This window comes from Crinia signifera, chromosome 4 (genome assembly GCF_055691185.1).
Source record: "Crinia signifera chromosome 4, ASM5569118v1, whole genome shotgun sequence".
NCBI classification, from domain to species: domain Eukaryota; kingdom Metazoa; phylum Chordata; class Amphibia; order Anura; family Myobatrachidae; genus Crinia; species Crinia signifera.
The window spans coordinates 190,476,079-190,492,690 of record NC_139220.1 but is presented as its reverse complement, the minus strand read 5'-3'; the positions used below and the strand labels follow the sequence as shown (position 1 = coordinate 190,492,690).

The window sequence follows — 16,612 nt, the reverse complement described above, 5'->3', positions numbered from 1 at the left end:
AGTAGCGGCGTCGCACAGATCCTTGACTGATGCATTCGCCTTCAGAGCCCAGGAAGTCGCCGTAGCCCTCGTGGAGTGTGCCGAAATGATCGCCGGAACTTCTCTTCCTTCCAATTTATATGCAAATGAGATAACTTCTCTCAACCATCTAGCGATGGTCTGCTTGGTAGGTGTGAGCCCCTTTCTGGCTCCTTCCGGGATGATGAACAGGCTTCTTGATTGCCTAACATCCTCCATTCTTTGTAGGTAAATGGTAATACATCTTACCACATCTAGTCTGTGTAACAATTCTTCTTCTTCACTCTGTGGGTCAGGATAGAATGAAGGTAGCGAGATCTCCTGATTGAGGTGAAATTCAGAAACCACTTTTGGAACGAAATGTGGATTTGTCTTTAAAACAATTCTTCCTGGAAGTATCTTTAAATATGGTTCTTCAGCCCAAAGGGCTTGTAGTTCACTGACTCTTCTTGCCGATGTTATGGCAACTAAGAATACTGTTTTCCATGTTAAATGTCTCAACGAAGTCTCGGACAAGGGTTCAAATGGAGGTCTCATTCTCTTAATTGCGTTACAGAATCTTATAATCAATTGTTCTTCTGCCAGCCTTCTCTCCACCAGGACGCTCAAGGCTGAGATCTGCACCTTTAATGTAGAGTTGGCCAGACCCTCGGAGAACCCTCTACACAGGAACTGTAGAATCTCTGCTGTGGATGTCTCTTGTATTGGTAATGTTACCCCTCTCCAGTTAATAAAGGTACGCCATACCCTATAGTAGATATTCGAAGAAACTTTCTTCCTTGCTTGTAGCAGGATCGCCACCACTTGGTCTGACAGACCTTTCTGCTTCAAGGAGTTCCTTTCAATCTCCAAGCCGTCAAAGCTAGAGTAGCTGGATCTGGGTGAAGCACTTGATCCTGTCTTAACAAATCTGGTCTCAGTGGGAGGGTCCATGGACCCAGAATCGCCAATCTCTGTACTGTTGAGAACCAGGATCTCCGAGGCCAGAAAGGAAGGATTATTATCACCTCTACCTGATCTTCCATTATTTTCTTTAACACCTTGTGAATCAATGGAAATGGTGGGAACACATACCCTAGTCGGAACGTCCACTGGACTGACAAGGCATCCGCTGCTGATGTTTGGGGTAGCCAAAATCTGGAGAAGAATTTCTCTACCTTTTTGTTCAAATGTGTCGCCATGAGGTCCACTTCTGGAACTCCAAACCGGCTGGTTAGTTCCCTGAAGGTCTCCCCATTCAACTCCCACTCGCCTGGGAGGATCTGTTTTCGACTGAGAAAGTCTGCTAGCACATTCTGTTTCCCGGGCATGAATAAGGCTGATAGTGAATTCAGATTCTCCTCTGCCCATGACACTATCTTCGCAACTACATTCATTAGGGACTTGCTCCTCGTGCCCCCCTGATGATTTATGTAGGCCACGACTGAGGTATTGTCGGAGAAGATTCTTAAATCTGACTTCCTGATTCTTGGAGAAAAGAACTCGATTGCTCTCCATACCGCCTCGGCCTCTCGCCAATTGGATGAATTCCGACTTTCTCCTTTTGTCCATAGCCCTTGTACCGTCTCTCCTTCGGAATGGGCTCCCCAGCCTAACTGGCTCGCGTCGGTTGTAATGACTATAAATTTGGGCATCTTCAACGATGTCACCTTGTCCCTCAGGGTTGGCTTGCTCCACCATGACAGAGATTTCTTTGCTTTGTCCGGAATTGACACCTTCTCTGCCTTTGTCCATCTTCTCTTTAGGTATGGCAACACTGCCCACTGTAATTCTCTCATGTTCCATTGAGCCCATGGAACTATCCCGATCGTGGATGACATCATTCCCAAAAGCCTTACCCAATCTCTGAGAACTACAACTCTTCTTCCTGCCAAGGCGACCGCTAGTTCTCTTATCTTCAAACATCTTTCCTCTGACAGGGAAATGGTGAACTTCACGGAATCTATCATCACTCCCAGAAACTTTATTCTTTGTGTTGGCTCCAGCTGGCTCTTTCCTTCGTTCACCAGCCATCCGTGCGACTGCAAGTGCTCCTTTACTATCTTGAGCTGTTTCATTAGAATTTGCTTGGAGGGAGCAGCTATCAAAATATCGTCCAAATAAGGCCATAACAGAATCCCCCTCTTCCTGAGATTCGCTATCACTGTTATTAGCACCTTGGTGAATACCCTCGGGGATGAGGCTAACCCGAAGGGGAGGCACGTGAACTGATAGTGTTTTCCCTTGATTGAAAACCTGAGAAATTTTCTGTGACTGTTGTGGATCGGAACATGATAGTAGGCGTCCTTTAAGTCTAGAGACACCATGAAGTCTCCTCTTCTTACTCCTGCTGTGATCGTCTTCATAGTCTCCATCTGGAATTCCCTTACTTCCAGGTATTGATTCAGACGCCTTAGGTCTATTATCGTTCTGAAACCTCCTGTATTCTTCCTGACTAGGAAAAGATTGGAGTAAAACCCCTCCATCCTCTGTTCTGATGGAACCGGCTCTATTGCTCTTATTAGTAGCAGATTGACTATGATCTTCTTCAATTCTGTCTCTTCCAACTTTGATCTCGGATTTCTTGATTCCATAAAATAATTCTTGATTGGTACCTGAGCAAACTCCAGCTGATAACCTTCGGACACTATGTTCTGAACCCAAATGTCCTGAACTGAATTCCCCCAAATGTTGGTAAATAGTAACAGCCGGGCTCCTACCGGGGGAAACTGCTGACTGTCATTGCCTGCCACCTCTTCGGAAGTTTTGACGAAAGGACTGGCGAGAAGAGGCGAAAGCCCCTCTCTGACTGTATGGCCTACCTGGCCTATAAGACTTGGCTTCTCTGAACGCTTGTCTGGAGCCTGAAGGATATTGGAAACGAGTCTTCCTATCTTGAGGTAATTTCAAGGATTTACCTCCCGTAAGCCTATGAATTAGTGCATCCAGTTTGGTCCCAAATAGGAATGCTCCTTCAAAAGGTAACGATACTAGACGGTTCTTTGAATTGGAGTCAGCAGCCCAGGGCCTTAGCCATAGAGCTCTTCTTGTGGCTACTCCAGCTGACATAGCCCTGGCTGCAAATGTTGTCACATCCAATGAGGCTTCGCATAAGAACTCCACCGATTTTTGGATCACCTCTAAATTCTTTAATAAATATTGTCTGGAGATTTTCTCCTCAATGTCATTATGAAGAGTGGTACACCATACCCTAAGGGCCCTGGCTACTGATGCCATGGATACACCCGCCTTCAAAGATACAGCCGTGGAGAAGTGTAGCTTTCTTAATGAGTTCTCCATTCTTCGATCCATTGGATCCTTGAAGGAGGCTCCGTCCTCCAACGGTAAGGTAGTGCGAGATGTAACCTCCGCCACAGCTGCATCAATTCTTGGTAATCCGCACCATTTAACAAAATCATCATCCTTAATGGGATACATCCGGTCGACTCGGAACAACTTGCCCTGTTTTTTCCTCCACATTCGTCCATTCTTTATTAATGACCTCTTTGATTACACGGTGTACCGGAAAGGATCTTGTCTTTTTCGACCTATCCTCAAATAATACATCCGCCCCCTCCACGGGAGTTACCGGATCCTCATAATTCATGGTTTTATATATATTTTTCAGAATAATCTCAACTGTCTCAAAATTGAATATTCTAGTGTCCTCCTTGATTTCACCAGGCTCATCATCGGCAACCTGTGCCCCGTCCTGCTCATCAGAAGTATTGGGATCCTCATATGGCAGACCTGCTTGATCTCTGGACCTTTTAGAGCCCTGATCCTCCCTATACTCTGTTTTAGAAACGAAAGAGTCTCTCATCCAGTCCATCAAATCCTTAAGCATCTTAGTATGACTATCACTACTTGCTCCTGAGTCCTGTTTAGGTCGTACTTCACACTGTCCACATAGTGTTTTGCCTTGTACAAATTCAAACTTTCTGTCACAGTTCATGCAGCATGTTTCTCTATGCTTTTTCTTAATTGTTTTCTTCCTAGCTCCAGTCTGTACCTCAATATCCGGCACACTATGGAGAAAGAAAGCCTGTCACTATGCTATAACAAAAAAAAAAAACCCTATTCCTATTAGCATAAAAAAAAAAAATAACAAGGCTCACCTCACAGGGGCACTCTCTTCTCTAGTGGGGGAAGGCAGATTCTGCTGTTCCATACTGTCAAAGGACCTGAATGAACATATTCCCATGAGAGATATCCTCTAAGCATATGAGGTATCTGAGTAGTAAGGAAGTGTCCTACCTTAAACCGGCTAAAACAAGTCACTGCCACTGGCCTCTCAGAAAACGCTGTCCACCGCTTGCTCAGAGATCCCTCTGCTTTCATACAAGCTGCCATAGTGCCGCCCGTCCAGCGGCTTTTAACTGTGCAGAGCGCGCCGTGCGTGCTGTTGCCGGAAATGGCGTCCCGCAATGCATTGTGGACGCTGTAGTCCTGCCGCGGCGGAAGCGCGTCACCGCCACTCTGAAAGCCTGGCGTTGGCGGAAGTCGCCTCCGGCGCTCTGAATCCTGGTGCTTGTAGTCGCACACGCTGCCTGGACGCCGCCGTTCTCAGTAGCAGTATCATGCTGGATTTCCGCAGCGGTTTAAGGTGATATACATATATGCTTTTTAAGGAGACTTACCCATCCGCTCCTGACCTTTTTACATGGACAGTACTCTTAGAGCCACGCTTCCATGTTGCTCTTCCCCATAGTGACCCCCTGTATCTATGAAGTGAGCCCAAAATAAAGTAACCACTCCTGCCTCTAACTACACAAGGAGACAGGAAAAAAAGACACCAGGGTATGGGAGGAGCAGGGATTTATACAGGAAGGGGAGGTCCCTGGGAAAAAAGTAACCTGTCTAATTACGAGGAGGAGGGATGGAATCCCAATGTTAAGGCTGCCATGGGATCGTAGAAGAAACACTGCCATCTTTTGGCAGCGAGAGAAACTACATCTTTCTCTCTCACACATGCACAAACACAGAGACAATCACAAGGTAGCAGACAATCTTTCAAAGCCTTTGCTTCGAGCAGGCTTACTAGTATAGTACACCATATTATTGTTACACCTGGAGACACACATTGTCAACTCTAATACAGCACTGACTGCTAATTTAAGTGCAGGCCTGTAGACCGAAAACAACAAACTTACATGATCTGGATCAAGTTGGCAATGCCTTGCCAGGGCATGGAGAAGCCTTTGTATGTATGGTCTAAAGATACTATGCAGCACAGAGTCGCTTATTTTGTAAAGATGTTCTCCTAGTCTATACCAAAAGTTAAATGAGATTTCAACGACCTGAAGAAAAAGCAAATACATAGTCACCAATACATGTAATATATACTGTACAGTAAGCTATATAATGAAGGACAATTTTAATAATTTTTTTATAAAAATATGGCGTACAACAGTGCACGGTGCATTCACATTGTAACAGGGCGAGAGAAAAAATGAATTTTGTTTGGTCTTTATTGAAGTGAACCATTCACCAAAACCATTAGCAGAATGATATAAAAGGACCCAAGCAAACCTTATTTTTATTTTTTAACATTACCCATTAAAAAGTGTGCACACCCACTTGCAAAACCTCATTGAGATCCAGATTAGGGGCCATATGGGGCAAATTTATACTATTTTTCTTCCGGACCCCGAAAATGGTCACATTCTGAGATATTCTTTGTAAGCGAATAGAGTTTGAATGATTACTCGGCTAATACCCAATCCATCCCCCCCCCCCCCCCCCTCTATTTGCAGATTCAGACCGACAAAAGATAGGGATCGGCGAGATTGGGATTTTTAACACCCTGTTTTAGGGAGATTCCAAACTGTTCTCCCATTATTGACGTTCGGATAGATAACAGGGAGAGTGAGGAAATGGGGGACGACACACGACCCCCTTGAATACCAACATATGTGAGAGATATGCAAAATAACAACTCGGAGATGCAAAATATTGGCAAAAAAATCCAGTAATGCTCATATTTGTTATATACATTCAAATTAAATGTTGTGTAAAAAAGATTATATTTCCTATGTAAAGGTAAACATTACAGGTCATTATGATGAAAACAAATGTTTAGCTGGCAAATATCACACCAATTTTGACAATTTCACAAAGGATTAAAACATGGCAGGATATGGACAAGAGATATATATATATATTCTATTTGCCATCATGCATGTAGTTCCTTTATTGCAAATACAGAGGCTAGATGACTGCATTGTGCAATTCATAAAGGTACTCCACTTACCTCATATTGTGGGTGACCAGCACAAATCAAGAGAAGTTCCAGTGTCTGCAGGTTTCCTAGCTCATGACCTGGAGTAGACACAATCTTCTCCAGAAAGGTTTCACACAGTTCTGTAAACATCCGGCAGTAATTCAACACCCTGCGAAATATGCAAGAATGTAAAATTACTTTTAGTGTCACCATTAAAAGTATAGTGAGGGGAAAAAAATAAAATAAAGACTGTAATTACATCAGTAATTAGCTATATCTATCTATATTTCTATTAGGTATGTATTATACTAGACATAGGATAGATACCCTTATGGTGACTATCCCTCCAGTACTAAAATATTTGAAATAAGTTAATCTGTAAGGGTTTTGTATACAAACAATATATTTTCACCCATTCTTAATGCTCACCGGTGTGGTGACTCTCAGACCAGCTAGTGGCTAATATGCCTATACCTTATAACCAAATGGGATAGAATGGGAAATGGGAATTAGAGTAAAAAAGTATGACTTAAGATAAATAGGTGATACCCGCTATTTCTCCAGAATGAACTTGATTAGCCTATGGGGGTGATTCTGTTTGGTTTGCAAAATCCTCCTCCTTTATTTGACAAAACCATGTGCACTGCAGGTGGGGCAGATGTAACATGTTATATTTGGGCGCGTTACTTTGTTTCTGTGCAAAGGAAATACTGGCTGCTTTATTCTTACACTGCAATTTAGATTTCTGTTTAAACACACCCAATCCAAATTTAACTCTCTCTGGTTTTGTCCATTAAAGGAGTTCGCTTTTGCAAAGCAACCAGAATCAGGCCCTATATAGCTCTTTTAAAAAACATGTTAAAAAAAGTACAGATGGAGCGTGCTTTATTCAGCGGGAGTCTGGCGGTCATATCGCCAACCCCAAGAAGGGGATGGGCGTGCACGAGACGCATGCACATCCTCTTCTAAAGGAGCTCCCCCGGGTCACCACCCCCCACCCCCCCCCCCAGTCTCCCTGAAGCAGAGACGGGCAGGGTTCGCGTCCCCCACCGCATGGAAATAGGTTTTAATTTTTCCAGTCTTTCTGTGCCAAATTGTATTCTGTATGATTAATTCATTTAAAAAGAACTAATGCATACACACAGAACTATACACCTGAACTATAAATATACATGCAGACGGATACAAGCAAAGTGTCACTGCTTAACTGTTGTGTCTTAATGCATTAATGTATGACAAGACGTAAGAGCATTTACATGAAAAGGGTGTAGAATCTTGCCTACACAGTCATACTAGGGTAAAATTTAGTTTGGAGCCAATTAACTTACAGGAATATTTTTGCATTGTGGAGGGAAACCAGAGAAACCCACTTAAGCACTTTGAAAACATACAAACTCCACACAGTTAGGGTTGTGGTGGGAATTGAACCAATGACTTCAGTGCTGTGAGGCAGTAACAAACCACTCAATGGAAAAAACTACTCCTTAAGAGAAAGTGAAAGCAAAATGATCTGTTTCAAACATGCAGGATATGGGAAGAGATTGGAAAAAGGAATAGATAGGGACTAAAGACCCCCATACATTAGGCCAACTTCTCCTAAGGACAAGTCGGACCAGATTTCCCTTGAGCTCCCGGGGAGGACTTGCATACATTTTGGCACTTGATCGCATGTAACTTATGAGGAGCTGCAGGCAGAGGACACATTTAAAAAAAGAAGAAAAAAAAACCAACAACATTGAAGTGAATGGGTGACCGTTGATTGGCTAAGAGCTCTAAACATCCAATCAGCAGCCACCCATTCTTCTGTGTGTGTTTTTTTTCTTCTTTAATCTTCTGACAGCCGGGGATGCCAAGCATGGAAAGCGCCTGCCCGCTCTGCAGATAGGCGTGTCATCGGATGTCATACAGATGCAATTTGGGATGATTTCACCCAAAGGGGCAGACTAGATGGGCCAAGTGGTTCTTATCTGCCTTTAAATTCTATGTTTCTATGTTTAATTTCTTGGCTTGATCCGCTGGAACTGGGTGAAATCGGGCCTAAACAGTGTATGGGGGCCTTAAGCAGTCATAATGACTGGCTTTTAACTAAATATAGTTAGAGCTATAGAGTTATAGATAGTATCCACTATGTACAGTGGATAGGGTGGATGCAGCACTCCTAGCGACTTTGCGAGTAAATCACTCGTTAATGCATATTATAACAATGTTTCATTGCCTTTAATGCGGCAACATTATAGGCAATGAAACCTTGTTATAATATCTCGACCGGTGATTTATTCGCAAAGTTGCTAGGAGTGCTGCATCCAACCCCATCCACTGTATGCTTTACAAAGATGTGGGCACCCAGCACCGACCACCACACAGGGAGAGCCGGATCCCCCCCCCCCCCTCCAGATTATAGATAGGAGAGATAGAGATAAATATATATATATAATATTTATATAGCTAGCACATGTTGCTGAACCCTTATCTATTGATATACATTTCTCTGTTTGAAGTAACTCACCATTGCTTTATGTATCTCAGGGATAGCAGAAGCCCTTAGAAGCAAGGAGTGTTTTATATATAAGTATATATACTAAATTAAGATCACTCTCATAAGTGGAGCTACACATCCACTCACAACAGATAGATAGATATATCTCTATGTATCATCACACCCTCATACAGAAACGCATATGTAACCCCATCACTTTAGCTAGGTTTATAAAACTCATTCCTGCAAGTTTAACCAACAGAGAGGAAGGAGGTAGATCCATTTCCTGAATGATTGATGTGCTGCATGTGTGCTGGAGATATCAAGTTGCCTGTATCTGATGTTGGGACTCTCAGTTTAGAATTGCATAGTATACATCTGAGGTTCCTTCAGAGCAGCAAACTCATATTGGCTGCGTATGTGACTTCTGATAGGAGTGATTAACTAAAGAGCTTGTAAAGCAGTGCTGGCAGATTCACGAGGGGTAAACATGTGGTCTTACAGGCATATTAGGTAGTGACTACTTCCTCTACAATTATGCAGAATTATGCCGTCTGCATATATACAGCCATCTATAACAGATATGCAACTAAATTATAAAAAAATATCTATGACTCAATTGCGGAGTAAAACATATACAACACACAGGTCAACTAGTATATCATGTTAACTCTACAGGCATGGCTGTTCAACCTTAAAAGGGGGAATTCAACTGTCAGCCCAGAAGCAGTAGATGGCCCCCAATGGACATATTTAATTGGTGCTCTGTTGAGTATGGGTCATTGGAGGTGGACATGGCTTAGATCGACACATACATCGACACATACATTTTTTTTTTTGCAGAAATAATCTCATCACACCCTCACAGAAAGTTATTTGTGATCAATCTCCCTCCCGATACTCAGCTATTGGGTAAATACCACTCATCCCTAGCAGGGTTAAGGAGCAACCAAATAGAACCTATATCTCCTGGACTCTCCATTGGCAATGGTGGCGGTGCTGTTTAATTTGACCACACTAGCACTGATTTCATTTGAGCTGCGTAACACAGGCAGGTTAGAAGTGTAGGACATCTGAATAACCTGAGATATAATGTTAATTGTAAATACAGTATTTCAAGTAATAAATATGGAACTCGTTCAGGTAACTCAATGCAAAACGTAACAAAAATGCAGATAAAAGTGATAGTACATGTTTTGCTAAGGACTTGGGAGGTTTTTGTTTCGGTGTAAATACAACTCATGACCCTCATACACCTGAAATATATTAGGACAATGCCCCAATCCCCTGGCAGCCAGGTTAGGAGACCAGAAATATTAAACATGTATAAAAACCCGATACAGACCATTTTGTGTCTCGAATTGGAGAATCAGCCATTTTGAACATGGTTAATTTCCCCAATTCCCTGACATACCGGCAATCAGACGGCCATTGATCTGTGTTTTTGGCAGGGATGGAGAATTGTCACAGATGTATTAAGATCAATGGTACTTGTTTCCTATCTGGGCGCCCGCTAAGTTAATTGCGCACCATGCTATTCTCCGTAGAGAAATCGGATCGCATCGCATCGTACACATACACGATATTGAACGATGCGATGCGATCCGATTTCCCATAGGAAACAATGTTAAATGGCTCAATTTAGCCAAATTATCATAGGAACAATAGTAAATGGGCCAAAAACACCCCTGAACATTGAAATGTCCCCCCAAAAGTAGTTGACGCCACCCCGCCATCAACGTGAACCCGAAGCGTGGCGAGCGCAGCGAGCCCGCGAGGGGCGGCGGTACGCGTCCTCCGACCTTTTCATGCCCTACTATCCACGTCGGCGTGGAGTGAGAATAGAATAGTGTGGCGAGCGCAGCGAGCCCGAAGCGTGGCGAGCGCAGCGAGCCCCGCGAGGGGACGCGGATACCTTCACAGGTAAACGCGTCCCTTCGCGGGCTTCCCAGGTGTCCGCGTCGCCATGGACACCTGGGAAGCCCGCGAGGGGACGCGTATAACTGTGAAGGTATCCGCGTCCCCTCGCGGGGCTCGCCACGCTTCGGGCTCGGTGGCTCGCTGCGCTCGCCACACTATTCTATTCTCACTCCACGCCGACGTGGATAGTAGGGCATGAAAAGGTCGGAGGACGCGTACCGCCGCCCCTCGCGGCCTCGCTGCGCTCGCCACGCTTCGGGTTCACGTTGATGGCGGGGTGGCGTCAACTAGTTTTGGGGGGACATTTCAATGTTCAGGGGTGTTTTTGGCCCATTTACTATTGTTCCTATGAGAATTTGGCTAAATTGAGCCATTTCACATTGTTTCCTATGGGAAATCGAATCGTTCAATATCGTGTATGTGTACGATGCGATGCGATCCGATTTCATTACGGTGCCGTACGTAGAAAACCTGGGCGCCCAGATAGGAAACAAGTACCAGATCAATACTTGATTTACCAGATTAAAAAAAGGACAAATACCCAATTATTGAAGTTCATTACGGTTTTTGCATACATTTTATTTATACTTTAGGTCTAATAAAATAGTCATCAGGCTTTATATAGATATCTGAAGTGGAAAATATATGAATTGCACCCTTCAGCAAAGCTACATACATACACTTTACCTTTACACTATTATATACCTGTGGCTGTATAGTTTAAATTAGCTACCAAAACCAACATTTTCTCAGTCACCAATAAGGCTGGTATTAAATTACACATGGTAAATTAAAACGGACTGAAAAGGGAGGTGGCCTTGGTTTTTAATATTATGGGCTATTCAAATGTACTCCCTTTTTCCCCTAGCCTACTGAGGCTGTTAAAAGCAAATTCTTGAGTACTCCTGGCTCCCGGGCCAACTGGATTCAGTTTGCTAGCGGTAATATACCGAGACAAATTGAATTCCAGCTCAAGTGTGCTTGTATGGATTTTATTCAGTTATCTTCATCTTTCAGTTTAACCTGCTTCCATAGCAATACAACTGTGCTTTTTTATTGAGAAAAGTTTCTATATAAAAATATGTCACACATTCCTATATGAAATGAAATCAGGATAAAATATGACACTAAATCCATTTACAACACATTCCATGCTCATTTCTCCATTGCACTTCTAAAGGTAAAAGGCCAGGATACGGAATTGCCCTTTTCAGCTTATGCTCAGTCACTGATGTCCCCTGTATGTTGGCTGCATGAAAATGCTGATCAATGCATAAACCAGAGGAAGGATTTTCTCATTTGCATTCTCCCACAGACTAACTGAGGCCAGTGCGCAGTCTGCCAGCAAAACGTGTACAGAGACAAATACATAGGGCTCAGGGAAAACCTGAGTCAGCTGGCAGACTACTGTTGCACAGATCTTTAGGATGTAGAGTTTTATGTACATTAAAAGGACTTGTGCTGAAAATAAAATCTTTACTTGACAACTAAATTGATCATGAAATGTTCTTTCAATAGAAATAAACACAGAAAAATGTAAAATTATTAAAATGTGAATAACAAAAAGGAAAGATACAGGTTGAGCCTCCCATATCTGGCATTCTCTGCTGGCCGATATTTCCGATAGTGATAAATATCGACCAGGACTCAACATTTATTACGGTTAGAACATTCTCCTTTTACCCTGCTGTCATGAGTCTCTCACAACATTTCTCTTATCTTACTTGTCCATGTCCTCTCGTGCCACTGCCATGTGATAAGCCGATTCAAAGGAGAGTACTCCCTGAAAAAGCTGTGTTCCCAGGCTCAGGTGAGTCTCAACGTTCTCAATAGCGTAGAGGGCGGAACAGACACAGTCAGATGCTGCTTCATGCAAATTGGACGGTGTCTGGTCCTGTTGCTGAAAACATTCAAATATAAAACAAAAATTAAAATAAAAAACAAGCAAAAATCACAACTAATATTGACATTTGTATTTAAATAAAAAAAAAACTAAAATAATGTTGTGGAAGATTATATACACACTAAAAATAGAGGATTTCTGTTTTTATTAGTAGCACCCAAGCATCTAAAAGTATGGAAAAACAATAACCAGTTATTTTACATAGGAAATGCACCTGTATCACTATTAGCATGCAATTAGTTACGACTATGAAAATACATTGGATAAGGGCTAAAACTATACAAGATCATTGCACAATTCAGTTAACAGCAATAGCCTATTTTGTAGCAGCTGGTTTTCAATTGGGGTGATGCAAACAAATGAATGAAATACTGTGCAGCACTCTATTCAATGAATGACACATTTATTTACACCAGACGACTTAAGCCATTAATAAGATCCATTGCAGAACACAAATTGTTTTTCCTCTAGCTATGCAGAGCAGAAAAATAACACTTTTGTCCTACGACAGCAGTTCCTAAACGTTGGGAGCAGAGCAGCGGGAAATAGACGCTCTGTAGTAGAGGGGCTGGGGGCACAGTGCTGGCTGTGACGCCATAGTAACTGAAAACAGGTGTGGCTTGTGGTCACATCATCCCAGCAAGGCCAAGCCCCCTTTATATGGAGGCCATGTCCCCTCTTACGGTGCAACGCTTTGGTTTAAAAAGTGAGAATGTTGGGAGGTATGCCGGTAGTAAGGCAATGTGGGAGAGGACTTCTACCATCGGAAGACTTTCTTCCCCAATTACCAATTTAATTTAAATTGCCCCCAACCGGTCTGCAGAGTACCCCTAGGGGTAAAAGTACCCCAGGTTGGGAACCACTGCCCTAAGACATAAGATTTTAGTGATAGCAGTATTACATAAGCAAAACATCTCAGGAGATATCATCTGCAAAACTAAAAATCACCACTGCAGTAATACCATAAGGAAAAAAAGAAGGTTTCTGAACTCACCAGAACCTGGAAGAGAAGCATCAAAAGACGATTGTTAGCCATGAAATTGCTGTCTAGGACGCCCAAATTGAACCAGCTACCCAAACATTTGAAAGTTTTGATCAGCATTTTCTCATTGTCCATGGACTTCTCTACACAAGTCATCTGAAGAAGATGGAAACATACAGTCAAATTAGATAGATATAGATATATATATATATATATATATATATATATATATATATATATATATATATATATATATATATATATATATATATATATATATATATATATATATATATATATATCAAATATCTCTTACGCTACAAAAGCAATATACAATTAAGCCAGTCAATATTTTTTCAACTTACCATATTTGTTTGATAACCAGATTCATTTATGAAGCTCCATCATAAAGAGGAATTGCATTAGTGCCATTCATATTTTTGTTTTGAGAAGTCAATGTAAAACCTCATTATATTATTAAACGAAAATAAACTGGTTTAAATCAAACTAATAGTTTTCATCTATCCCCTAATGATGTTGTCACAGACAGTTAGCCTGCACATGTTGTGCACCATTCAAATGTGGTTGGAGTTGCTATAGCTGCTTACATAAAAGCAGTGACAGCACTAATATGGTAATGCAGTAGGGTCACGCCTCCTGCTGCAGGACTGATCCAAAGACATGAAACTGGAGCTTCACTCGCAACACTGGGCGGCTTGAGGCACCCATGGGAATATGCAGATTGTCCATCTCAGAGGACAGGAAAACTTTGTAGAAAGAGAATGGTTTCGACACCATGTTAAATTTTCATCCACAATTACATTGGTTAAGATGAAGGAGAAGTAATATCTGATGCTGTGATTTATGATCTAGACATCTAATTCACAATGATGAAGTCATCACCGATACCATGACTTATGTCCCTGCCATCCAAAAGTTAAATATGTGGGGATGGAGGTGATATCTCCAATACTGTGACTCCATTATGGATGCTGTCGCCAAAGACAAAGTAATCTCTGATATCAGATGATTCTACAGTACATCGATAACAATGAAGATAAAGTATATATATCAGATATTGGGGCAGATGTTTTAAGCCTGAAGTAGAGATGGGTCGTTCGCAAATGAAGCGGATCTTTTGAACGGAACCCATAAAAGACTGAGGGAGCCGCCTATCCCAAAAAGATGAATAGTCGTTCTCTTACTTTCAGTTTATTTTTTCATTACAATGCATTTGCCTGAGCTCAGCACTGCCACCTGTGGCAGCTGAGATGTATTAACTCTGGAGACTGAGTTCAGTGCTGCTACTGCAAGTAAAATAAAAAATAACCAGGCTGCTGCTGCTAGGGATGGCCATCGGTGCAGATGCCATCGATGGCGATTCTGCACCCAGCCATCGATCAGTGTTTTACTCGGTTATGTATGTTCTTATTTGTTCAGCTCACTGTTTAAAAAAGGTGGAAGGTGATAACACCAGCCAATCACCACCTGTCATTTTTTTCAAACCTAGGGGCAGATGTATGACCAGTCGTTATGGGGGAGAAGGGGCATCAGCGCACGTTATGTGTACTGATAACGCTTCTCCCCCATGTATTAAGGAGCCAGTGTGCTGTAAAATACGGGGGCGCATATCGGCGCTGCTATCTAAATGATAGCAGGCCGAATGTATGAACAGTCAGCATCGCTGACCATTCTGCCTGATGCTGGTTTTGGCTTTTCCAGCAACAGGCTGAATAAACACTTTCATCAGATCTCTCAATCAAGATGTAAATTGCAGCAAGACAACACATGCAATGGCCTGATTGCATATGCTTGGCTTCAAATTCGCAAACAGAGCGATTATCGACTGCGCATGCATACAGTTCGCTGCGAGCATGTAGGATGCATCCTTCTTTATAAAATTGCTGGCCTTATGCAATCTGATTGACAGAAAGATGGCGTTTGGGGGTGGTAACGGTCCGTTATCTGGTAGTGTCAGTGAAAATGCCAGTGCGCCAGAGGTTTGAGGGGAAGCATGCGACGTCAGCTCCAGCCGAATCCAACAGCGCACACACAGGGAAATAAAATTACTTGATGGTAAGCAACTCGCAAATGGATTTGCAGCTAATCGCCAATGTAGCTCATTTTCACAAGCCCTGCAAAGCAATTCCCAGCCATTCACTGAGTGGGATTTCATGCTGGCTGGGTGGCGTACACCTAATTGCAGGGCTCTGAAAAGTAGCAGCCATGTTATCAGGTAAATTCCTAGACAGACCGTAAATAGGACACCAAAAGGATGAAATGCAGTAGATCGCCAGGGTCAAAAAGTAGACACATAAAAAGGTTGACATTCATTTTTAAATGTTTCTTCTTCCATAGACTACACATGAACGGCAAACTGTGCCAAGCAAATCGAGGCATCAGGCCAGAAGCATGGCGACCAAAGCGAGCTATGCGAGGGTACGCGCAACACTAACTGGGGGTCCATACCGACATGAAAATCAAATTTTGAAAAGTATAGACCTTTTCATGTGTCTACTTTTTCCGTGTTGACAATTTGAACCATTCCACCTTTTCAGGTTGACCTATTCAATGTCTATCTAGACACTGTCTATCTGATAATCCACACCCAAATACTGACTCTGCATATCAGAGTTTCTGCTTGGTTTACAGGAACTGTGAACTAGACGGGCAAGTCACAATACAGCATCCAGATTAGGAGATGGCGACCTATAAAAAAATCTGACATGGCATCCAGTGCAGGCAGCTGTGATGGAACGGTGGAAGCCAGCACCACAGAGAATAGAAGGAGTAAAAAGTAGCCTTAGTAAAAAGTTTGAACCAACAAATTCTCCAGGAATTTCTCTGGTGCAGAACCGGTCACCCTCTCTAGTAGATCCATGAAGCAAAGATTTTTGGGTACTTGTTTCCTAGCACGGCGCCCTTCGGGTCCCATCGCATACCTTAACTTAAGGTATGCAATGGGACCCGACCGACCCAATTTTTTGGCTTTAAAGACGTTTTTAATACACTTTAAAAATCGGTCGCATCGCATGCCATTATAATGGCATGCGATGCGACCGACCTGATTTTTATATTGGACCCAATGTAAAAATGGTCCCTGAGACCCGA

General features: G+C 42.6%; 1 protein-coding gene across 3 annotated transcripts in view; it reads right to left on the bottom strand.

Moving 5' to 3' along the window:
- TNPO3 (transportin 3) overlaps positions 1-16,612 on the bottom strand; it is a 59,397-nt gene that overhangs the window by 21,883 nt on the left and 20,902 nt on the right. For all 3 annotated transcript variants that reach the window (XM_083183263.1, XM_083183265.1, XM_083183266.1), the window contains exons 5-8: positions 13,514-13,657; positions 12,341-12,516; positions 6,251-6,389; positions 5,151-5,297 (exon numbers count right to left, since the gene is read on the bottom strand). In XM_083183263.1, the coding sequence (XP_083039389.1) occupies positions 5,151-5,297; positions 6,251-6,389; positions 12,341-12,516; positions 13,514-13,657 (606 nt within the window). The remainder of the gene's footprint in view (positions 1-5,150; positions 5,298-6,250; positions 6,390-12,340; positions 12,517-13,513; positions 13,658-16,612) is intronic.